We start from the raw sequence: 25150 nt of genomic DNA on the forward strand, positions 1-25150 counted from the left end.
AAGTCTAATTGGAGTGAATAAAATAAATATTTGGATGCAGAAAGTGGAAGAATGGATGCAGTTGTTTCTTTAGTGTAAATCACATTATAATGACATGGTGACACAAGCCAAACCAATATAAATACACATTCGAACTGGTCCAGCAACACACTCGTTTTAACAGAGCTGCTTTTTCCCTGCACAGTAGGAATTCTGCGCTTTGACAAAAACATCCCAGTATTTCCTTTTTTAAGTCAAACACAGCACTCCTAATCTCGAATCCACAAAGTCTAGCTCTATTGTCTTGTAACTGTGTCTCTTGGCAGGCAAGCTGCATTGTCTTTGTCCTCACACGATAAATGCGCTCCCAAGGTCGAGTCAACGTTCACTGCTGCAGCCCTGCTCAGAGCCGTAGTTCTCCACGTTGTTTTGCCACGAGGGACGGTTAACTAATCCAGACACAGGGTCAGACACCACAACATCTGTTGCAGGTATAGCCTACATGCACGTAAAACAGCTGTCGTGCGAGTCTCTGTGCCGTCACTGGTATCAGCAGCTGTGACGGACAGCGCCTAAACCTTCCTCCCATTGTATCCTCCTATCACTCCCTCGATCTGTTTTCGGCACAGGCTCTTTTCCCGTCTCAGCCCTGCTACTGATTCTGTGGAAAATCGTTCCTGTGATCCTGTCTGGGACGGGATGATCTCACTGTGCATGGCCTGTGTTAGAGGGTGGTCAAGGTTGAGTTTCGATAATGGAGAAAGCAGATGTCTCCAAAGACTGTTAATAAGATTTTTATTTTATTTTATTTTATTAATGAAAACACAAAAAATGTGCTCATATATGCACACACACATACAAACTGTGGACATGTATAACCACCAGTGTTGCTGAAATATCGCACTGTTGCTTTAAAATGATCCGATTTTGTCCCAAACTATTGTATGTACTAAGTCAACTTGAAAAAAACTAGAAACTAGGGCAGTGCATTTAAAATCAAAGCTAATCTATGTTCATGTAACTGCAGTAATTTAAGGAATAAACACAGACTTGGTCATTAAACAACTGCTTTATTCATTATCAGTCAAATGGCAAACTGTTGCATGTTGCCCTTTATATTGTATAGGCCATGAAACTGAAACTGTATAAATACTAAAATTCTAATTATCGGCAGCACTGAAAAACACAACCTAAATGTAGCAGTGGTTGTTGCGTGTGTGTGCGTGTTTGTGTTCGTCTTGGAAAGAAATCCGACTCTTTAAATGTCGAATGTGCTGCATGTTCATACCTCTTTTTGTTCGAGCATGTATGTGCACGTTTTCTCGATGGGTGCCCAACTCGTCACTCAACGCTCACGCACTCAAGTCTAACATCTGCGAGGCGTGACATCATTCTCTCCGCAGCCACACAGATCATATTAATTTTAATCTCTTTGGAGTAACTACTGCCTACAAGCACAGGAGAAATGCACAGCACGTTCTGCTCAATTTGCGCTGCACTCGGTTGGATGTTTGCACTTGTTACCATCTGTCAAGGTGAAATAATGACGCAGAATTATGAGAAACTTTCCCGAAGGGAACGCGTCATTCGTTCACCGGAATCTGTTCGATCGTACAGATGGAAGCGGAGTGGCACCTGTGGGAGCAACACTTCTGCAAAAATAATCTTCCTCGATTTCCAAGCAGCTTCTAACTGAGCAGATATTTGTGACGACAGAGACGATATCAGAGCTACTGTACGTTTCGGTTTCAATAAAGGCACACGCACGTCAAAACGACGAGCATCAAGTCAACTTTTCTATAACTTTCTAACTTCTGCACAGTGGGATTCCCTATTAGATCCTCAATGTTAAATTCCATTTTGCCACTTTAAAGACCTTATACAAGGGGAATAAGAACGGACAAGCCCCCAATTTACATTATGACTGACTTAGGGAAACCAGTATGCAACATAAAAGATGATTCCCCCTTTTCTCTCCTTCCAAGAAAATCCAATGCTCAACAAACTTACAGTCCAAAATACACCTTATTTGCAATTGTACATACTACTATTACATATTAATATATGAATAGGACCTCATCAGCTCTCCTCCAATCATTGTCTACCTATAGGAAGCTGAAAAACAGCAACCCCTGCAGGTATGGACCGAGCACAGTACCACAGGTGGAAAAGAACATGACTCTAAGGGAATATTATATTAGCATATTATTTAAACACGTTCTCTTTTATCTTAATATGCAAATGTTTCATGCCGCTTCAGCTTTACATGAAGACTTACTTCTGGTGTTGTTTTGTCTCCCTTAAGGTTTCTCCTATTTTACGAAGTCGGCGATGTTTAGGATAAAATCATCCAGCACCTTGTGGGAACCGGTGTAATCCTTTTCTTCCAAGAAATGCTCTGTTGGAACGTGTATTTTTTTTTTTTTTTTTATTAATTAGTGCAAATTTCTCTGCTCATGTTTTGTGCTGTTTCACTTTGGCTCCCTATTGGCAAAAAAGAGAAGAAAAGGGCGCCGATAACGTCTGCAACACTTTAGCAACATCAGTCTTATATCTGTGGTTTAATTAAATCCCATTAAACGCAAAATCCAAACACAGAAGAGGACTGAGGTGATTGTGCGATTGTGAAAAGCTTCTGCGTCACGGCGTTTGGACCGTGAGGTGAATCCTTGATGGCAGTACCTCAGGCTCCACGGATTTTAGATTGGTAGTTAAGGTCGGGTGGTTTGAATTTAGAGTTGGAGAACCAACAACAGAGCTGTCTGGCACTGAGATGGGAGGATACGAGTCTACTGAGCCGCTGGGTCAAAGCCTGGCAGGAGATTAAATGCAGTTTCAAAATAGGAACATTTGCCCATAATGTGTGTTTGTTTGTGGGGGGAAGCAGTAGGAGTATGGGTACCACTTGTCCCATGACTGCATATGTCACAAAGTCACTTGGATTAATAAAAAACAGCCCATGTAACTAACATCTGTGATAATCATATTATTATGTTAATTTCCAAGTATATATTTCCCCCAGTGTGATAGTTGCCATACCAATTTATTTACTGAGGGCTGTGTTACATTACTTTTGTGTTCGTTATAACACTCTGTTATTGCATATTTCTGTAGAGCATTGTGCAAGATGATGTGATCAAATGCGTATGCTTGATTCTGGAATGAATATTTCTTTGTGTTCTTTCAGCACTTTTATTTTCCCAACTGGCAAAAGAGAGAAAGCTGAGCGACTGTATTGTGCCAACATCTTTGAACAAGCAGTGATTTCAGCATTTAAGCTCAACAGAGCAGAAAATAAAACGAGCAAGTCATTGTTCACATGTACACAGTTTGAGAAAAGCTAGACACCTAACTACTTATACTATATCTCTATCTGCATTTATCTACACATTTCAAGAAAGGGAGGCTTAAAGCAGATGGACAACCAAGTGTCTCTCTGGACGTATGACACAAGATAATTACAGGTTGTTTTGTTATCAACATTAATACTTGAAAATATTGGGGGGTTCTTTTCTGTCAGTGGCGCATCAAACTAATTACAAGTGACTCTACATAAATGGATTTCTTATTTAACTAGAGTTTTCTGAAATTACACAACAAATGTGTTGTGTGTTGATAAAGGCAGTTCTTTCTTTCTGCTACTGTCCTGTCTTTAATTAGGTGTAGTCTACACCTTTCACGGCTCCTCTCTAATTTCAGTTTCTGTGTCTAACTTCATCTGCGGAACTCGCAAACCGTAGCAGAAGTTCTGCCTTGTGTAGCCGCCTGCAGCTCATGCCAAGGCATCTGGAGAAGCTCTACGTTGAATATATATGGTTACTGATGGTGTGCACATTGGACTGATTGAAACCAGCGACGTTTTACGCCAGTGCTTTGTTTAATGTCACAACTTACAGAGCTCTAAGAGTAAATGTGTCGCCACGTGCTGGTGAAATACGACCAATGGTGAAGTCAGCTGAAATAACTCCATTTGACAAAGTATAGAATATTGGTTACATTATGTACAGTATTTGTCATGATCATGATCGTTGACGACATTACAAAGCTGAACGCAGAGGCATGAAATGCAAATGTTTTTCTCGAGTGCATACGTGCATCTGTACATTCATCAGTTTTAAAGCCAGCAGCTGGAGACCAAAATTCAGCTGGTCAGTATGACAACTGATCAGTGAACCAGCTGAGACTGACATAAAGATGTAGTTAAAACTAGGATTGGAATGATTTTACGATTTTCCAACGTCGACTAATAAGTCGATGGTGTCACACATGAAAACACAGTAGTGATTTCAAGTAATGCTTGAAATCACAATCACAATCACACAGTAACAATGAAATCTATATGCCTGACCTGAATACATATTGTAGAGTCTCATACAAAAGGAACTACGGAGGCTTTTAACTACGGAGGTGACTGACCATCAGACTTACACTTCTAATCTGCTGATCTCTCGGACTTTCCGCTTAAAGTGTCATAACACAGCAGTAAAGTTGATCAGTCGATACAAACCCCCGTTAATATGCACTGTGTTTGATTGATTTATTATAAGTTTATACATAAGTTGCACGTGTATGCATGTACAACTAAAAGTAGAAAACTACCCTCAACGTGAACACTTCTTTTAAGACACCGTTCACTGTCATTTTCATCACCTTCATGTCGGGACTCTGGGACGTTAAGCCGGCAGTCTTTAGCTCCTTTGTTCGCAAGCTGCTGCAGGTTAGTTGAGTGATATTGCAAAAGAGCTGCACTACACATACAGCGGAGAACTGTTTCATCATGTTTTAGTTTGGTTCACTTCTCGTGGAGGAAAATATGAGTCCAACAGATGCGCGCTTGTGTATTATGACATACCTATATGCATGTGCATGTGCTAAATAGATGTTATGTAACTATTATGTAAGTCTCAAATCAGGTTTGGTGTACAGTGTTCAAGAATTGAACCAGAATAGTGTGGTATGCTTTTTTTTTAATCAGATCAATCATTAGTCATTATCATTAGTAAGAAAAACATTATAAAATAACCATGGCAGTAGAGCTGCCTGTGTTCAATTGAGTGAATATGTGTTGAGTAAACAGTAACAACTATATAAGTCATATAAAATGTTGTCAGGGCCATTTTGGCATTGGGCTTACACAAACATTTCTGTTTCCTCTTTCGCTCAATTCATTTATGTTTTGTTAAGCTTCTCATCCCCAAGACTTTCTTGGGAGATCATAACAACTATATAACAACGTCATTTTTTCTTTTTCCTGAGACAGTTAAGAATGGCCTGTGAAAATAACCCATGATCTAACTGTGCAGGCAGCACATTTTTACCTCCACATCATGCAAACGGAATAACGAGTGTAGCTAGTGAGTGACAGAGTTGTACTGTGTTGATGTATGATGTTTGAGAAGGATGTGTGAAATGAAGCAAGCGATATGAAATGTAAAAGCATGGCGTCAAATATCACTGTAGAAAATTGTCAAAACCCGAAGTACACGGTATTCTGTTCTAACCCGGGTTGTGTGCTGTGTTGAGATTTAAAATTTTTGCGCATATGAAACTCTTGAGGCTACACACTGGGAATTTGAAGCTTATCTGTTTTTGACTTAATGCGCATCAGATGATCAAGTGTCTTTGTTTTAGACACTGACGCTTTTCATTATAATTATATATTTATAAATCAAGTCTGTCATCACATTTTTTCAGGTCTGACATTCCACAGTCATAGCTCAGTCAGACTTGTCATACTCCAGCACTGCTCATCTTTGTTTCTATTGTTTCTCTCTGGGTCCCCCATTACAAGTGCCTGTGCATCCGACTGGTTTTGGATCATTTTACTCTTCTCCTAATCAAACTTGCTCAGCATATACTTCAGCTTTCCATGCCACTCATTGTCAGATTGTTCACCCATCACCCATGTGGTACAAATGCTCCAGTCAGCTCTGAGAGAGCTCTTTTAGTATTTCCTCGTGTTGTCCGCACATGGATTAAGGTTTTTTTTTTTTTTTCATTTCCACCTGGGCTCCAGGATTCCAGGCTCCTCTGGTAGCTCCAAACTTATTTAGCTTATTTAGCCAGGCTGCCAGGCTACATTTCGCCCCGACTGCCAGCACTCATCTAGAGCCTGCAGCCTCACAGTATATTCAATAAAACTCCTTCACTAATCTGCTCCTGCGTTTTGCCTTTATGTGTTAGATGAAAGATAACCAACAAAGCACATTTTGACTTATTTTTGAGGCATGAGTATATGGACTGTGAGGGCCAGTTGTACACCAACACACAAGTGTCAAGCTCACATTCAAAAGCATGAAACATTCAAAAGTTGGAAAAATGCATTGTGTTTTTTTATTTACCATGTCATAATTTACAAAGGTACAACACAGCATTCAATGGTAGTAAAACACTGTTTCTCTTATTCAGTAAAATGCATCCATTGTACAGAATGCGAGCACCAAAAGCATACAAAAGCCCTCCCTAGTAATCTGTTTACAAAGGAACACGGTTTACAAAAAAAAAAAAAAAGGTAAACCAAAGGAAATTCTCTGTGGTAGAATACATTTCACCCCCATTCAGCCCATGGTAAAGATATTTCCCTTGCAAACTTACATTACTTACAAGAAGGGTATTCTAATGTCATCGCATAGCTATTACACATCATGCCTATCACATACAGTATGGTCCAGATGGAATAGTAAACATGGACAAAGAAATCGCAGGATTGATTTGATGTCTGCATATTGATCCACAGTTTCTTAAAAGTCCAACACTCGACCAGGAGCGCCGGAGATGCATTCAGTCTCTGCGGTGAGCCCGAGGGTGCTTTTCCGTTGGTTGGATTCACTCCCTTGGCTTGTGGTGACGCTTGACTGGCCTTGCTCTCCTCCTCATTCCAGCTGTAAATAATAAGGCAGAGGGGACTGAATTCATTAACAAATCAGATCAGAGGAATAAGTGGAAGTTAATGGAAAACAAAAGCTGCGAAAGGAAAATCCAACTGTTGGTTAGATGGAGGCTTTCTGGCAAACTCTCGTCAGTCAGATCCAATCATCTGTGCTGAGGAACACATCAGCAGATCTTACCTGGAGCTTTTCTGGCAGCAGCGAATCTACCTCCCTCTGAGAAATGAAGAGGCAACGCAATCAGTGCATGTGGTCACTTGGATGTGCAAATACACATATCACAAAATCTCTGCAGCTATGAGTAATCACCTTGGATAATTTTGGTAATTCTCTCTGATTCCTCATTGATCAGATTGGGGTCTCCGTGGAGGGTGGTGATCTTGGAAAGGTCTGGGCCTGAACATTGGAAACACAGCAATTATTTCCAGTGCAGAAAATGTTTCACTCATGTGTGGAGTTACATATCATTGCACCATATCCCTTTTCCCACCTTGAAGTAGTCTGTTATTTTTCTGACTATTTGATGCAAATTTATGAAAAAAAGGATTATGTCAGGATTTCATGAAAATATGAAAGGAACCATGTTCATGTAAGGACTCCCTACCCGCAATGATCTGAGGCTCGATCACCATGGTTTTTCCGGCTCCACCTTCAGACGGGCAGCGGGAGAAGGGTGTTGAAAGTCATTTAACGACTTAGCAACTGTACTGACTGATAGACGGACAGACTGACAGGTACATATACCCAGTAAAAAAACACATCCTCCGCCACCGCCAACACAAAGGCAAGCACGAATGTGCAGAAATTTTGTAATACACACACACAAACTTGCACACAAGTTCCCAGAGTGCAAAGTGCCTGTGTACTGGGTGGCTCATCTCAAACCAGAAAAATGGAAAGTCAGCATCATACTCCCCAAAATAAGCAGGTGAAAGCAATTAAAAGATGTCTGGACCCACAAATGGTCTGAGTTGGCCTCCCAAAAATGACACATAATTGTTAATTCATACTGCACACACACACACCACATGTAAATTAGACGGCGGTGTTATGACTTTATTGCCTTCGAGACGATGACAAGAAATCAGATGGATAAGTAGTGAGATGAACAGACATCCACATCATGGTGCACCACACATACAAAAACTTGGATTTTTCTTCATCTTTGCCTAACCAGTAGAGTGACTACAAATAAAAAATCTTTTCCCTCTGTGGCATTCTTAATGGGCTTCTGTGCGAGCCATATCTGGCTGCCTCTCCTGGATTATTTGTGATTGTCTTCCACAATATTTGCAACCATTCTGCTCCAGCAATTAAATTTAATAGTGCTTTTTATTCATTCCCTGGTCTCCTAAACAAACCTGTTTGTGATTGAAATGGGTCACATATAATGCGTCTGTTAAGATGGTTTAAGATGTTGGCAGTTACACTCTTGTACACTCTGGGGAACCCTTAAGCTTTCATAGAAATATTTGAATAGACAGATCTAGTTACAAATTCAAGCTACCAAAAGTGTGTTTGGGTAAATCGGACTTTACTTTTCTTCACTGACTGTTGCAATTAGTTTGGTGTGTGTGTTTGTGGGATGATAATGAACCTGTAAACACATGTTAATGTGTTCCACTATACCACCAACAGACAGAGACAATCAACGCAAGCTTAAGTGTTCTTTCTTCTTTGTTGCAAACTTGACTTGAAAACCTTTTGTTTGTTTTTCTCCAAGTCAAGTTCACAATAGTGCAGATGGTTTCAAGCTGCTGAGAAACAGCTTTGGACAGAAGCTGAAACTTCTGTCTGTCTGGCACTTTGCCAGCAGCTACAGCATAGGACATAAACCATCTGGGAAGCTGGTTTGTTTTTGGACCACCAGTGGAAAGCATCAACCTTTAAAGATAAAGACACAGCTGGAGGCTGTAACAGTTGCAGCCAAAATAACCCTGCTCGTGTGGAAACATGGGTACAGATATAAGGGTGCACGCTATGGAAATGATGGTGCATGTCTGTTGGCTTAACTGATGCTCATCAATATTCACATCATTGTTCAGTGGAGACATGCATTTGTTAAATGACCGGTTAAAAAATGCATGAAAGTTCCTTTAGTCTAGACTGTCATGCTTCTCATGATAAGGCAAACTCACCCGTGATCCTTTTTCCATCTGTGCCAACCCCTGTAAAAGTAAAGCAACCAAGTCATCAAATCCATGTCGAAGCCTTCAAGAGTGATTTAAACGTTTTCTAATAATGCAAAGAACTTACCGTCAATGACTCTGGTAACTTTGGTAATGGTAGGCTGTCCCTGAATGACTCTGGTGACTTTGGTGACTGAAGGCTCTGTCTGAATGACTCTGGTGAGTTTGGTGACTTCAGGCTCTCCCTCAACCACCACCTTAGTGACAGTCGGTTGGGTTATGATCCTCGTCACTTTGACAGATGGCTCGCCTGGAGGCACATGAACCAAGGCCAATTAGAACATAGAATAGAATGTCCTTTATTGTCATCATACAGTGTGTAATGAGATTGGAGCGTGCAGTGGAACGAATAGAGGCTGGATATAAGATTACACCACTTGCTGTTTTTACAACCCAAGGTCAAGTAAGCTGGACTCTACAGACAGATTTCCTTTTCTCCTTTAGTTGTTCGTTGTTCATTTCATGGCATTGCTTTGGAAACAACACTGACACAGGTTAATGGTGAAGAGTCTTGGCGACCAACATTTAAATAGAAAACGAAAGAAAAAAGTCAATAAACTCCCATCTGGGGATTGATATCTCTGTAAAATCTTACAAATCCCATTTCGGCCAAGAACATTCTTTCGTTTCTTTTATAGTTTCTGTTTCTGAAAGATGATTTTTTTCTCTCTTTTTTGAGCTATGAAGAGATAAAAAAAACTGGCATATTTGTGTTCTTCTCATCTTTGGCCCAAAGTCCATCATAATGTTACCTGCTACAGTAAACAGAGCCAACAGTGTCTGTGGCTGGCTTTCAAACCAGATCATTAAGAGATTTTAGTAATTTATGCTTAAAACTGCATGATAAATTATCCCTTAAAAAGACAGAAGACTTAACTTGAATTTATGAGATAGTGTGTATATCAATATGATGAATAGTTAGTTTGGTTTAATGAGATGAGCCATTCTCAATGGTTGACGCATCAATCACATCCTAAGAGCCAGTAAGCTACTGCATTGCTACTGTGGAACCTTAACCTCATGAAAAACTGCGAAAACAAATGCAGCCCTATCATAAATTTGTAGCTACTCTCATGGGAAGACTTCTCTCTAAAACACACTCCTGTCTAATCCTTGCTGGCTCTTCTAGGAGTGTCGGGAACACAAGGTCTGTCTCAGTTGGTAGGTCACACCTGGAAAAGGAGTGGCCCAAAAGTTTTAAAAGTCCTGCGATGCTCGGAGTTCTCTCCTTTGTGTTATTTTCCTTTACTTTTTCCATCTACACTTCCTTCATCCACACACACACTGTGTTTAACTTTGAGTTGTGCTCAGTTAAATAAATTCCTTTTCGCCTTTCATTAGTGTTTCCACTCTTATTTGTTGCAGGTTTGTAACACTCAATTACCTCTTTAAAAAAAAAAAAGGACAGAGACTGTTGAGAAGTTGTAAACCTTTTGTTTCCTGACCCCTTAAAACAAAGTAATGCCTACTTGTAAGTGCTGTCAGCAGTATCTCATACAATGAACAGAGGGCAAAAAGAACGAATTCTGCTAAGCCAAAACAGCAGAAAATCAAAATCAAAGCTTTATAAAGTGTAGCATTTGCATTTCCAATCATTTCTTCCATAAAACAGAAAATACTAAACCCCCTGGATTCCCTGGCATTCAGCTCTGTAATCCATGTAATGTACCAAATTACCTTTGAAGACTTTATTTCTCCTATGTTACCTAATACCTCAAGACGCACTCACATTTGTGAGACAGGGGTTCTCTATGGTCTCTGAACCTGGTACAACTTGACAGCCCAATTACCTCATTCCTAAAGGCACTGATTAAATACCTTGAGAGGTCCAAGTGGATATAAGCAGTAGTGCGAGAGAAGAGAAGAAAGGAAATCTGGGAAGAGGCCTCAGTGGAACAACGATATGCATGCAACATGCATGTGTTTGCAGGATGGATTTCACTCCAGGAGCAGATGCTCATTGTTAAACAAAGGACACCAAATAGCTTCAAAGGCAGTTGTCTTCAAATCACGGGGTTAGTTATAGGGCTTACTTTCAATATAATGAGTAGTTGTGATGGTTCTCCCTGTCAAGTAAAAAGATAAATAAAATAAATAGTTTTAACTTACTAATATTTGCATATAACATAGCAGTATTGTCAGCAAGGGCACTTACTTGTGATGGTGAGTGGGATCTCAGCATAAGAAAATCCAGACACAAACTAAAGAAGAAAAAACATTATCAAAAGCAAAGCATAAACCTTACAAAACAGATCTGCACACATTCACGCATATGTTTTTTCTCAGTCTACCTTTATCTGGATGTATTTAATCAGCTTCTGCAAGAGGACCAGGAGGTCCTGACGGCCCACAGGGAGGTCTGCACATAGCATGCATTACATATGATATGCATCAAACCCACACAAAGCCCCCCGACACAGTGCTCGAATGCGTGGTAATGTTTGGTGTTCTCACCCCCAGGATAGAGAACATTCTTCACCACATGGATCACACCATTTGTTGCCATCAGGTCACTGTCCGGCACATCAACAGAGTTGACATGGATTGAGTTGTTTACCTGGGAAAAACACACAAATATTAAATTTCCACTGGTAGTAAGTTACTACTTCCTTCCTTTTCTAAAATGGCTCGGCACGACAGTTTCTGACTTTTAAGACTTAACAGGAATGCCACTGTGTGTTTCACTGTAACAGAGATCTGGGAATTCCATTTACGACTAATTTCCTGGTAGGTGACTCAGCAGCTGTTTATTCCTCTCTGCTTCCTTTTTCCTCAGTCAGTCAGTTTCAGCCTCTGTGCAGTTCTTTAAAAACCTAAGCAAAGATTTTGATAAATCATTGTTTCTTCTTTTTTCTGACTGACGAGTGCGTGACTGACTAGCTTTTCAGTGTGCATGATGGAAGTCCATTCAGCCTGATAGGAGACCTTGACTGATAATCCGCTTGCAAGATAGCAAGAAGACAGAGGGCAAAATTGAGATAATGAGTGAAATGATAATAAAGCCGAAGAATGCAAGGGAGAGGGAGACTTAAACAAGTGCAAGATGGAGGAAGTGGGCACTAGCAGACATAACAGGAAGCCAGGTTTTATTAATTCTGACTTTTCTCCAGATATTGCAGCAGATTCTACAGCTTTGAAGTACATTAGCACAGACTCTTTGATACTGTTGTTTAAATCATAATCAGAGGGAGATTTAGAAGTCCCTCAACACTAGCTAAGTATGTTATGTGTGGTCATTTAAAATCTAACATTAAATCAAACAAACTTTCAGTTGTTGGTGGGTGTTGTGGTGCAGATATGGGCGTTTCTAATGATGGGCTTCTCCAGGTTTGATTGTTCAGTGTTTCAGAAAGATTCAAGAAACTACTTTTAGATTCCAAAAGTATAAAGACACATTCAAATGATCACATACTGATATAACTTGCAGGTTGTTGCCCTGGAGGGTTTTGAGCAGATTGGTAACTCCGCCTTCCAGTCCTCCATTGATGAAGACACCATTGCTGAAGTGGTACAGGAGAATGGTTTTCAAAGCATTTACATCACCTGTCAGTGACAACACAAACGTGATTTTAGGAGAGCTGGGATTCTTCATACTTACTTTGACTCATTTTTTAAACAAAAAGCTCAAAACAAAATCATAGCAGTGCAAATTGGCTTATACTTAAACTCCACAACACATTTGAGGATGCCGATAGAGGTTCTTTTCAGTGTAGCACGCACTTTTGAGCAGAGCAAAGTCCTCTTTACTGAGGTCTGCAAAGGCATCGTCAGTTGGTGCGAAGATGGTGTAGGAGCCTTCTTGCTTCAGCAGATCCTCTAGACCTGCGGTCTCCATCAATGACAGGAAAATCCTACATTTATTCAAATGAAATAAGAACAAAATAGGAAATTCATAAATTAATTGAATAAACACAAAAGGCTGTAGGAGTGAAATGAGGCCAAAACTGAAAAGCAGATCGAATGGTTACAGTTTTGGGTTCGTAGAAATGATGAGGTGGACAATGTTTTATAATCTACAATCCATTTGGGCCACAACTTGGGCCACAATTGTGGTCACTGGCATCACATGAGGCATTCTCTGACCCTACTACCTTGCAATGCAGGAGAAGGAACCAGTCTGACTTTTTACAATACATCCTGTACGTAAGTATTTTTTGTCTCATGACTGCAAGAGTATGTCTTTCAAGCTACACAATCTCCAACCAGCTATAACTTTTCCGCCATGAAATGAACAGATCAAAGTATAATGGAACAAGGAGTTCTTTTTAGGAGACCGTAGTATGTGTCACATTTGGAAACCAAAAGTAGTCAGGTGGTGTTCATTTTAGCCACAAGGATTATAGTTCTGGCACTGAAGTTCAGGCTGGGATTCATGTGCAGTTGTGTGGTCCCACTGGGTCACACATCTGTTTCCTAGTTATTCATCATCTGCCAATATAACCAATACAGTCAAGTGAAAAAGTAAGACTTCCTATGGAAATTGTTTAACATAAATGGAGGACGATGGTGCAGTCCAGTTTGAAACAATTCCAAAATAAAGGTGATGTAGTCACACAAATTCACAGTGGGTAGTCATTTAGATCATTTAAATAAATATAAAACAGACCCCTCGCATGAACAATTAAGAATACTACGGTGGCCAAGAGAGCTCAGTTCAACTTAGAAAAATATGCAAACCACCAAATATGGAAAGGCAATACAAGTAGTGCAAACGACAATAGGAATGTATCCAGGAGACCCCAAAAGGTGATGAACCTGGCGGGGACGCAGTTGTTGTTCAAAGCTTTAGACCTTGTCCATCACTTTTTAGGGTCCCTTGGAAACACATCTGCTGTCTTACATTTTGTTTGCGCATTTTCTGTCCTTGTGAGTATTTGCGGTGCAGGTCATTGATCTCGCACATGACGAATGAATCTTGCAATGGACTTTTAAAAGGATTTGCAATACATCATTCCGCTGTTAGGAAAATTTGCATTTTTGTCTTGGACAGACCACCAGCTAACTCCAAAAACACAGGCAGAGAGCAGACTTTTGATGCAAAAACAAGTCTCTAAGAACCCAAAAACAAGCCCCAGGAAAAAGCATTTTGGAGTAATGTTCTCTGGATTGACAAATCAAAGAGGGATTTGTTTAGCCTCAGTGGAAGCAGACATGTTTGGTGCAAACCAAAAGCAGCTTTTTGAGAGAAGAACCTCATACCAACAGTGAGGCAGTGTAATGAAAACGTAATTATAGTTTCAGGTTCCTTCTCTGCCTCATGCAATTGGACAGCTTACAGATATTGATTCGGCAATAAACGTGCATGAAAATGATATAAAACCATCTGTCTAAAATTTGAAGCTGAAGTTCACAGAGCAGTTGGCATGGCAACTTGTAGTCTTCACGATGTCACATCTTGTTTCTATATTAACTAACTAAAACAAAACTTTTCAGAATGGACACTTGAAAAAATGATTTCATGTGTATGTTAGTGTTTTAGTTTAGCTCTAAGTAATATATACAGTCAATGGTTTGGCCCAAGTCCCATCCACTAACATGGAGGAGGTGGAACTTATGACATATGAGCGGCCAGTCACCAGGGGCCAGTTCCATGGTCCATCTTTATACTGTCTTTGTACAGGATAACACTACTTCTCTTATTTGATGAAATGTAGCAGTTTGTGCAAAATGTAGTACTTACTTGAACCGTCCATCAGCAATCAGGACCTCATAGATTGTTTTCTCGGCCGGTTTGATCAAGGTCCTCATGAGGTGAAGGGCCCCATTGCTTCCCTCTTTACCGCCACGCACCATGCATGCGTTTTCAATGCACACTGCCTATAAAAAGAGGAGCATTGAGAGAGTAAAGTACAGGTTTAATCCCTGTTATGCAAATCTGGTATGGTAACTATTTACTTGAGCCTACTTTCACACCGTAATTATTAATTGCAGTCAATCAGTCACATTTCTGTGAAGAAATTAAGTCTTGATTGTCTGTGAATGGTTCTCAGTCATCCAGTTCATGGTAATCAAAAAAAAAACTTTTGGAAGTCTAACTGATTGTAAGATATAAACCCGGAAAGTAGAAACACACTTCATCTGGCAAGAGTTGGACTAATTAGCCGTTCCACTGCATTTGCTTGCAGTTTAATGTCAGCAACATGCTAACACTCGGTAAGGGGTCTGGTAATAGGTTTCAGATTTCCAGTGGAAGCTGGTACGGTCCATTGTCTCCCTCACTGTTTCACTCTGACACAACAATACACCCACACACACACACACACAGTACTTACAGTGCGGTAAATGAAGACTCTGAGCAGTTTTCCTGCGAGGGTTTCCAGCTGCTGTCCGTTGTAGAGCTCACTCAGTGTGACTTTAAGCTTCAAGATGTGGTTTTCCATAATGAGCTTCAGCAGGCTCTGGTCAATTGACATCACCTCCTCTGACAGGCACACAGAAACATTTCAGATTTTAAATGATATGTGTACGTCAGACAGATTGTGTACGTGCAAGGCATGATATAAGTTATGAGTGTTTTGAAACGGAGAAAGACAGAAATAGATCCTTGCTGATCGAACTGTTTAAACTTACTTGTGAAGGCAGTGTTGACAGGAGCAAGGAGTGTGTACTGTGTCTGTGGACCCAGGGCGGCTGCTAAGTCCAGTTCAGACACCAAGTCATTGAAGGTGCTCTGGGAGTCTCCCATCAGCTCCATCACTTCCTTGGCTGAAACACACAAAAAAAACATGAGAAAACAGAAGAAAAAAAAAAAAACGCCTAAAGTGAATAATAATAATAAAAAAGTTTTACCTGAGTCAGGGATGAGCACCTTGTCTATGAGATGGATGACCCCATTGGTGGTCACTATGTCCTTCTTCAGCACCATCTTGATGCCGTTCACAGTCAGAGAGTCTCCATCACAGCCGATCTCTATGGTGCTGCCCTCTGCGGTTTCGTACGCTGTTCCTGCCATGATCGCTTCTGCACACTGGACACTGTTCAACAGGTGGTAGTTCACCAGGGCTGAGGTGTTTGTATGCAGAGGAGGAGGGAGAGAAACAAAAAAAAGCAGACAGCAAACTTTTAGCCTTTGCATGTGGCACGCAGTTATTTTTTGTATTGTATTGTATTGTATATTGTATTATTTTTTTGTTTCTTTTTAGGATTTACACTTGTGATTATTAATTGACACACATGCAGAAACACACATTCACATTCTGTCTGGAAATACTCAGGCACTTTTTTTTTGGCCGACATTTAGATATTGAATAAAAAGCAGTTTGTAATCTGTCCAAACTAAATCGGCAAAACTTGTCTGCAAAAGCAATGCAATGACAGCATGAATAACCTTTCTCATTCCACAAAAATTCAAACGCAATCAGTGTTGTTGTACAGGCCAAATATGGTAGAACTATCACATTTGCTTTGGAAGCCGTTCCAGTGCGGTTGGTCAGCAAGGCCTGGATGCCGGTGTCTGAGAATTTCTCTGCGGTTGTATCGGGTTCCTAGAAGAAGCCACTGACTGAGAGGACTTGCTTATTCTAGTGATTGAGCAAATAATGAGATAAGAACTTCTGTGGACTGTGTGGTTGATCAGACATGTGTATGCATACTCATTTTTTTGGTGAGAACTTCATGTGTCAACATGATTTAAGTTTAGCTCATATCAAAACATTAAGAAGCCCTTTAGAGTTTACAGCTGTGCAACACTGTGAGAGGCTGTACATAGGTACAGTGGTCATATGAATGTTAAAATTAGATTGTTAACATAATTATAACCACGTCTACCTGTTGATGAACAGTACAGTATGGCCTGTTTGGTAATATACATTCTTGTGAACTTGGGAAGAGTCATCGCTTGATGTCCTGGTACCAATTCAAGACATGAATGTCTTGTGAAAATTTCAGGACAACCCATCCAGCATTTAAGACAGTTCACGACAAGCCTTAACCAGTTGTCGAAAAGTGAAGGGATTGCCAACCTCATTAGGGAACATATACTGGGAAAGAGCAATTGCCAATTCTTCTATCTATGACAATTTTGACATATTTGAGTGAGTAAGTTGTATCTGCTATTGGAGCTGGGACCAAAACCTGGGGTTCACCAGCGTCATTTGAATTCAACCATATCTACACTAGCTCATGAGCAATGTACCTGCAACAACCTCCTTGTCTCCCATGATACGCTCCAGGTAGCCTGGACTCAGTTTATCAAAGGCTTCATTAGTTGGAGCGAATAAAGTGTATTGGCCAGGGTCGCCCAGCTTGTCCATCATACCAGATTCTAGAGCTGCAGTCTGGAAAAAAAGACAGGAAAGTGTTTTCCATGTAACATATTGTAAAGCTGAGAGATACTAGATTGTATCAAACAATTTATGCGGTTTGTTTGGCGCCTTTAAAACATTTTTAGAGATCAACGTGATGTGATGTTACTCACGCTGAAAGAGGAGAGTTCATCTGTGACTTCCAGGACATCTTTAATTGTGTTACCCACAGCACTGATGACGCGGTCAATGACATGAACCACGCCATTTGTGGCCACTTGGTTACCATGGATGATCCTGGCACAGTTCACTGTCACAATCTTCACACAGAGGAAACGTTTCAAGCAATGATTACCATGGACTTTTATGGGCATAATTCAAGTATTGATGCAATCTTGTGCTCATCCACACTGTACATAAACTGACCCCATTCGGGTAGTGGTTGATGTAGAGCCCCAGGTCATTGTACATGGACATGGCAGTCATGCCATTCTTCATGTCTTTGGTCAGAAGACGACGGTTCACCATGTGGTAGTGAAGAGCGTTGTACAGTTCGATGTTCACGTTGCTCACCAGTGCAGAACGCAAGGCCTGATACAGGAAATCACAACACAGATGTGAGTTAAAAGGCAATGTTAACTGAGTGTGCATGATGTCATTGGTGCGCATGAAAAGTTTAGACATCCAGTTTACTCACAGGGTCCAGCAGATCCCAGGCCTCGTTGCTCGGTGCAAACATGGTGAACGAGCCTCTACCCTCAATCTCCTCTCTCAGCTTCGATATGTCAGAGTATTGCTGTGTGGTCGAGGCCTTTACAAGTCCCAGTGTACCATACACATGGTCGATGGGAGCCACTGCGGCGGTGAGAAGAGGAATTATTATCATAAGGAAACATCACTTTGAGTTGATAATTGCTACTACTGCTGAGACTGAGGGGTCAGCCACCTACCTGCAGGGCATCCTTTCATGCCCTCCAGCTTCATGTACCCAGGACAGCATTCATATACGACCACACTGCCAAAAAAAAAAAAAAAAATACATGAGTCACATGAGTGGTTCAGTAAATTGGTTCATTATGAAAAGTTAACTTCACTTTTCAATGTAGAAAAAAATGCTTTCTTTGCTGTTTGAGTTGCGTGAAAACTGTAAATTACAACATTTCATAAGCAATATTGAGCAAGATGCAATGTGAGTGAGTGTAACGCAAATATAGCTGCCAGATCTATTAACGAGAACTGACAGCTGAGAGGAAGAAAAACAACCTCTGGGCCTGTGAGGGAATGACGAACACTTTGGCCTGAAGGCAGCAAAGACATTCGAAACAGGGGTACCAGGCACACAGAGGTAGCCTTGCACACCAGCTACCAAAAGTCAAAAGTATTGCTGGAAGAAAACATCCATAAAAGCAAACTGGCAGAGCGTGCATACATCCCAGCAGACTAATCACCGGGAAAAGCAAGAGTGAGCGGGAAGACCTGCCCAAGACATCTGCCTTGAAAGAGTCGCCCAATATCGTTTCAATATATCATGCAACAACTTCAAACTCAGCAAATGGAAAAGACGGAAAACATTTCAGAGCCACACGATCAAAAGAAATGAAAGGTACACACTATATTTATGTTCAGGTACAGTCAAGTATTGTGAGTGAATATGAAATCCTATTAGTGGTGAACCTTTTGCCCTTTCTTTTGGCCAATGGTCTAATACTTAAGAACGTTTTGAAGGCGCGCCAAATCTTCACATACAGTCAACCACTTGTGTCCTCTTAAAAGACTTTCGTTTTGTGGTGGAAGGAACAGCTTATAACAATTTATGAAAACAGAGCTCAAAGAAGTAAAAACATCCGGGCAGGAAGCTGAGGGAGGGCCTGCTAACTCTAAGCGAAGTCCAATGAGCTCTACCTTTGACCCGCACTCTTCAATCACAGTTTACAGGAAGTCGGGTTATTGCGTGGCTAATGCATGTGGATGACAGAATGAGGTGTGAGAAGGCTGATTGTGACAGCCACAAGCCAGTAATGTGGCTTTAATGGAAGAATACATTATGTTGTTCATATCCAGTCGGGGGTGTCGATCAACTTCACAGAAATCTTCCAGGACCCAAACAGAGCAGGGGGTGAGTCAACGTTGGACGCTCAACAGTGATCCACCAGGGAAACGGCCACAGAGCTCTTGCATGAGTTTAATTGGGGTTTAACCCAAATCACTTCACTGGTTCCAGTTGGAGCTCTTTGTGTTTGCTAAGCAGATTTATTTGGAGTCGTTTCCTTGGAGCTTATTACGTATTCGGTGCATCTAAAGCAGAGCTTTAAGGTTTTTCTGCTTGCTGTTTTCCTGTGGAAATGTTTCAGTATGAATGCAGGTAATTCACTTCTTTCACATTACAGAACAGTAGTGATATACAGTACTATGAAAAAGCAAACTGCTGCCTTCAGAGCTCACATTAATCACACACAAAAACCAAAGCAACCTCACTTTTTCCCTCCAACTTCCGAAAATGACTCACATGTATTAGCAAACCTCCCTAATCCTCTTTAATCACTATCCGTGTTTATGGAAATAGCCTCGCTGCGTACACACCAATCACCCTGTGATTTGACACTAATCTTCATAATGTAAAATACATAAATATACACTAACGATTGGCTGTTAGGAAGGTATGAAGTCACAGCTCCCCGGCTGCGCTCTGACAGGATAATAGATCTAGGGAAAGAACGAGACGGCAACTGGGCCTCTGGCAGTGTCACTGCATGAAACAGCTCAATGTGGCTTCCAGATGCGCAGATGTGCAAATACATGGGCACGGATGCACATACACACAACTGTACAAGCGCAGAAACACAAGGTGGGGTCGTCTGGCATTAGATGAAAGAATTAGGTTTCGCTGGTATGTAATAATTGCATCCTAATGTGCCCACCTAGTTGCTGTGCCAGTGTTTTCTTCTTTTATATGTGGGAATGGATTTAGTGTAAATTAAGTTTGCGCACATTTGCAACTAATTTGACACAAGTCTGTGCTCCTTGTGTGTATCCTAAAAACACACATTTTTTTAAGAAAATTGCTACCACCCGAACCTCCAGCAGCTCTACTCGAGAGTTTTTATGTGGCGATTGAGGCACCAGGAAATCATCACGGTATCATCACGTCAATACACTTAACACTTTAAAAAAAAACACGTTACAGGCTGGATTGACATCGGCGCAATTTGTTTTCTGGAATCGCGGTTTCACTGGAGATTCACTCCAGGTATTGCTGCTGGACCATCAAAGATTATTCTGACGCCACCGTGCTCCTGCTCCAATCCGCAGCGGGCGCAGGAGCGTCCAAACAGCCTCGTCTAATCGCCCATCAACACCTAATCCATCTCAGACACAACCACAGCTGGATGGATTTCCTCCGCTGCTGCTCAACTATGTTCTCACTGTGACCACAGACAGATGGAGTGAAATGAAGAAGTAGGATGTTTATGGTCGTGTTGGGTCGCTTCCTGTAGTATTTTTTTTATTATTATTATTTTTCATTTTGCTCCTTTTTATTTATTTGCCCTCTGACAGAAAATGTGAATACTTTGAAAACACACAGATTGATGGTACTGTTGATGGAAAATGCTGTCCAATGAATTATGTACTGTAGGTATTACTCTTTAAGTCAAAATGGAGAGATTTAGAGTAATCACTGGTGCCTAACCATTTTTATTTTCTTTTTTTTGGGGGCGAATATTTGAATTTGTATTTCAAGCATCTAAGGTCTTGTTATGGCAAGATGACTACAGTACAAATGAACTACTCAACCAACTAATTTCTTACACAAGGACTGTTATTCCCATTATATTTGTGCAATCTTATTAAATATGCACATTACCTATTTTAGCATGTGCTAAGTTGCACACGTTTCCAGAGCAGAAATCTTAACATAGGGTAAAACTAAGTTTGTTTCATTGGCATATTTGAGTGAAGTCTTGTTACCGAGGGCATCTTTGATGATATCATAAAATGCTGAAACCATAGGAAAATTAAATCAAAAAAAGTTTGCAATGTTTTTAAGAATAAACTAAATTATGTGTAGCAAACATTTGACAGACTACTAGATTAGCAATTTCTGTCTTGGAATATGAGGAAAAATTTTAATGTTTTCTACTAGTAACCACTATTTACAGCTTAAAATGTTAACTTGTCTAAACTTACTTACATGAAATTATATTACTTTCATTAAATTATTATTATTATCTGCATTGTATTTTAAATGTATTATATATATTTTAAGTACGTTACACAAAGGACAGAAGACAAAGGGTATCCTTATCATACCTTCATATCTGTTGTCTTTTAAACCCTCATCGACTTCATGCTACTTCCCGCATGCTTTTTATTTATTTAATATTTTTTATCAGAAACTTCAGGGTGGTTGCATGTAATATTATCCCAGTATAATCTACCACTGTTCTGTGTTAGGGGGGGTAAAATGACTCACCCCTTCACTCAATGACTCTTTTATTCTCTGCCTCTTATCTCCTCATTTTCCGGCGTACCCACACAGTAGTTAGTGTTCTGGTTGATTGACGGAGTCTGTCTGCACATGTGTTGAGGATGGAGAGTATGTGAGGGCCAGAGCATAGACTGTGTATTTAAGCTTTTATATTTATTTGTATTTATTTATTCAGTCTATGGGACGGACGCACACCGCTGGCGTTCGAACTGTGTGCAGTTATTTTGAGTCACCTGACCAGCTCCAGCCGAGCCCTACACTCCATCTGCTTCACGGCGTTTCACCATTTTTCCCGCTCATAATCAACTCATTCTGCACAGTTTTTTTGCAACACCATCGCTTCCCAAACTTTAGTTCCATAGAATGTTACAATTTGACTAATTTAAAATTAAATTAAAGTAAAAAATCATCATCATAATCAGGTCAGAAACAGTCATGACGATGGCTGTGGTGCTCAAAACACACACACACACAGCACAACTGTATATTACAGCCCAATCAAAGAATAACTTTGCATACAAAAATAAAAATAAAATTGGATATACACCCTGCTCTTTTTTTTACCTAACTTCAAACAGACACAAGGAGCACCTACAGGCCAATTTCTTTCACCTGAAACATGCTTGGGGAGGGGGGCATCAATCATTGCCGAGCAGCACTTAACAACATAAACAGACCCACAATTGAGTGAACCTCGGCTGGAGACACAGCGTGCCCAGACATGAGAGAAAGGGAGGGTTGAATGAAGACAAAGGGATAGCTAGTTTTACAGCTCATGTAGACAGATTGATGAGAGTGACATCCAGATGCAAATATATATAAATATATAGTATGGCGATAGCTTAAATCATTATGCACGACCTATCTTTTTTTCATCTAAGGTTCAGAGATGGTTGTGTGATAATTACGGGGGCAAAGAGAGCCTCGGCGGAGACAGATGGGGTCAACGACGGCCGACCTCCACTGACAGAGCCACGGCAAAAGGTGAGAAAGTCAGTTCATGGAGGGGATGTCTGTCTACTGTCAGAAACTTCAAGCGGTGACCGCTTTCTGTCTGCAGGACGTGCAAAGGCTTCTCACCGTCGGCGAGGCCATTTTTGGTTCAGTGGAAATTATAACAAAAACACAGTAATCCGGTCCGTTCGGCGTGTTGGTGATGACTTACGCCTTCTTGCCGCAGATGGTGCCTTTGTACCAGTTCCTGCACGTGCTGAAGTACTTCTTCTTGGTCCCCATGACCTGCTGCAGAGCGCACACATTGGGTCTGGAGGAGGGAGGGAGGGAGAGGGGCGGGGGAGATGGGGGAGCAGGAGAGAGGGTGAGGAGGGAGTGACAAAGAAAGTGAAAAGCGGGAGGTGGGCATGTGAGCGCAGGGGAGGGGATAGGGGATGGGTAAGTTGAGGGAGAAAAGGACAGAGTTGAGTGAATGTGAGAGGTGCATGCAGGTAAAGAAAACTTTTTACAAAGACCCATGTGTTCACACAAGTTCTTCTGTTTTCTAGCTCAGACGGACCTAATGCAGTAATAATTCAATGCAAATGAATGCATATCTTTCAAAACTGTCCTAAAACACCAAAATTGTGCACACTATTGACTGTAGGAGAGGGGATGAATGTCAGACAATATTGAATTTTCCATTTTGGCTTTTATCAATACTTTTATCGATGTGGCTGACCTGTTAAGGCCATCGCCATCAAGTGCTCTATGATATTTAAAAAACACCTTAAAATATAAACTTGGACATAGCTGATATAGCACACGTCTGTAACTCGTCATGCAGTTTACGTCCTAACGTGCTCACGGTGACACATGGTGACCACTCGCAAAAATACTTGTTACACTCATTCTTTAAAATTTGTCGTCTCCACCCACCCCCCACCCCCTTCACACCCTCCCGTCTCCGCATCCCGTCTCCTTACCCCTCATTCCGGGCCCGTATGCGGCTGTGGGTGACTATCTTGTCATAGGCCGAAGAATCCACGCTCCCCAAAGAGCAGAGTGCCACCAGCACTAAGGTCGCCACCAGCAGCTGATGCATCCTGTGCGGAGTTATCAGTCCTCTGTACTGCGAAAGGGCACCAGCCGAGCACACGCTCCTCTTGTCTTTTTAAATAAACACACGCACACAAGCTCAATGCCCACGGCCCCCCCAAAAAAACACAGGCAATATGGGAGCACACTTGGGAGAGGGAGCTTTTATACCGACAAGCTTCCCCTCTCTCTCTCTCTCTCTCTCTCTCCCTCTCTCTCTAACACACCCACTCTCTCTCCCTCTGTCGTTTCCATACCATTACGTCCTGCTCTCACCCTCACACGCCCTTCTCCTCAGCCAAACTCCTTCCTCCAGCTCTGGCTCGGCCACGGGCTCATTATCTCCTCCTCCCTCATGTTGGTTCACGTGTTTTGCACGGTTTTTCTTGACCACCATCACATCCCAGAGCACCGAGGACACCCCGCAGCTCTACAACTTTGCATCGCTCCACGGCCCATGTTTGCTTTCCAGCTGCTCAGAGGAACGCACTAGAAACTTGTGTCACATGTGAGTACACATAAATGAACTCAGGTATATGTTAACAAACACATAAACTAGATGCAGGCCACAGGCGCGGCCCTAACATCCGCCCTCGAGACATTTGGTGACAAACATGTGAGCTAAATTGATTGAAATGTTTTTAATGGGCTACAAAGCAAAGCCCCAAGTCTAACTTAAAGCCCCAAAGTGATGAATTTGATGTGGATCACAGTTCTTGCCCGTTGCCTGCCAGAAACCTGGCTCCACACTGCGTTCCCTTCAACTTTTACGATGCGGATTCATCATTTCCAACTGCCTTTCCTCCCCTAAACTGCCGTTTGCGCTCCTCCTGTCATGTTCGCCGTTCATCAGCTCTCCCCCGGTCCCGGCTCTCCCCTACAGCTGTTTCGGGCTCCCAGGTCGAAAGCCAGATCTGACAGAGCTTCAAACGTGAAGCCGTGAAACAGCTCCCCCGGACGCCGTCATGTACGGTCTTGACATATGGATACAAAGAGGTATGATTCAAACTCAAGTCAAGTCTTGATTAAATAAGAGCCGGGTGATTCAGTTACTCCACAACTGTAACCCCCAAACAGTGTCTCCTGGTACAGGGTGACTCTTAGTTTTATTTACTGTAGAGACATTAAGGAGAGCTTGTTCTGCAAATGAAATGACAGCAGCATGAAGGAGGCTGAGTACTCTGTAAAAGGTCTCTCCCTTTGGAAAACTTTACACTCAGAGAACCCTCATATTCAACTCTGCAACTTACAGGTATCTAAACCATACTGATATGACTGATATGTGCACTCGCACCCTCAACAACACAAAACTGTTCCCTCAGGATAAATAAAGCA

General features: G+C 41.4%; 1 protein-coding gene across 2 annotated transcripts; it reads right to left on the bottom strand.

Annotated features, from left to right (window-relative positions):
• Positions 1 to 6289: 6289 nt before the first annotated feature.
• On the bottom strand, positions 6290 to 23976 carry LOC125021383 (periostin-like). Of its 2 annotated transcripts, XM_047607432.1 has the most exons (23): positions 23704 to 23976; positions 22950 to 23048; positions 18249 to 18313; positions 17996 to 18153; positions 17725 to 17889; positions 17472 to 17618; positions 17190 to 17331; positions 15845 to 16057; positions 15626 to 15760; positions 15328 to 15476; positions 14736 to 14872; positions 12776 to 12906; positions 12468 to 12598; positions 11510 to 11612; positions 11347 to 11414; positions 11211 to 11256; positions 11089 to 11121; positions 9123 to 9305; positions 9005 to 9034; positions 7471 to 7515; positions 7176 to 7262; positions 7047 to 7082; positions 6290 to 6860 (listed from the first exon to the last, which is right to left on the bottom strand). In XM_047607432.1, exons 1-23 carry the CDS (start codon positions 23820 to 23822, stop codon positions 6805 to 6807), a joined length of 2478 nt encoding a protein of 825 aa, XP_047463388.1. In that variant the 5' UTR covers positions 23823 to 23976; the 3' UTR covers positions 6290 to 6804. The 2 variants fall into 2 exon arrangements, with proteins under 2 accessions (XP_047463388.1, XP_047463389.1); XM_047607433.1 differs by lacking the exon at positions 7471 to 7515 and having other exon boundaries at positions 23704 to 23975.
• Positions 23977 to 25150: the final 1174 nt, after the last annotated feature.

The sequence above is a fragment of the Mugil cephalus genome, chromosome 15, assembly GCF_022458985.1.
Source record: "Mugil cephalus isolate CIBA_MC_2020 chromosome 15, CIBA_Mcephalus_1.1, whole genome shotgun sequence".
Lineage (NCBI taxonomy): Eukaryota > Metazoa > Chordata > Actinopteri > Mugiliformes > Mugilidae > Mugil > Mugil cephalus.

Coding starts and splice junctions, on each gene's coding strand:
- LOC125021383 (XM_047607432.1), bottom strand. CDS start 23,822: ATGCATCAGCTGCTGGTGGCGACCTTAGTGCTGGTGGCACTCTGCTCT. Junction 14,873..15,327: donor GAGTCTTCATTTACCGCACT/GTAAGTACTGTG, acceptor CTCTTTTTATAG/GCAGTGTGCATTGAAAACGC. Junction 12,907..14,735: donor ATTGCTGATGGACGGTTCAA/GTAAGTACTACA, acceptor GAATAAATGTAG/GATTTTCCTGTCATTGATGG.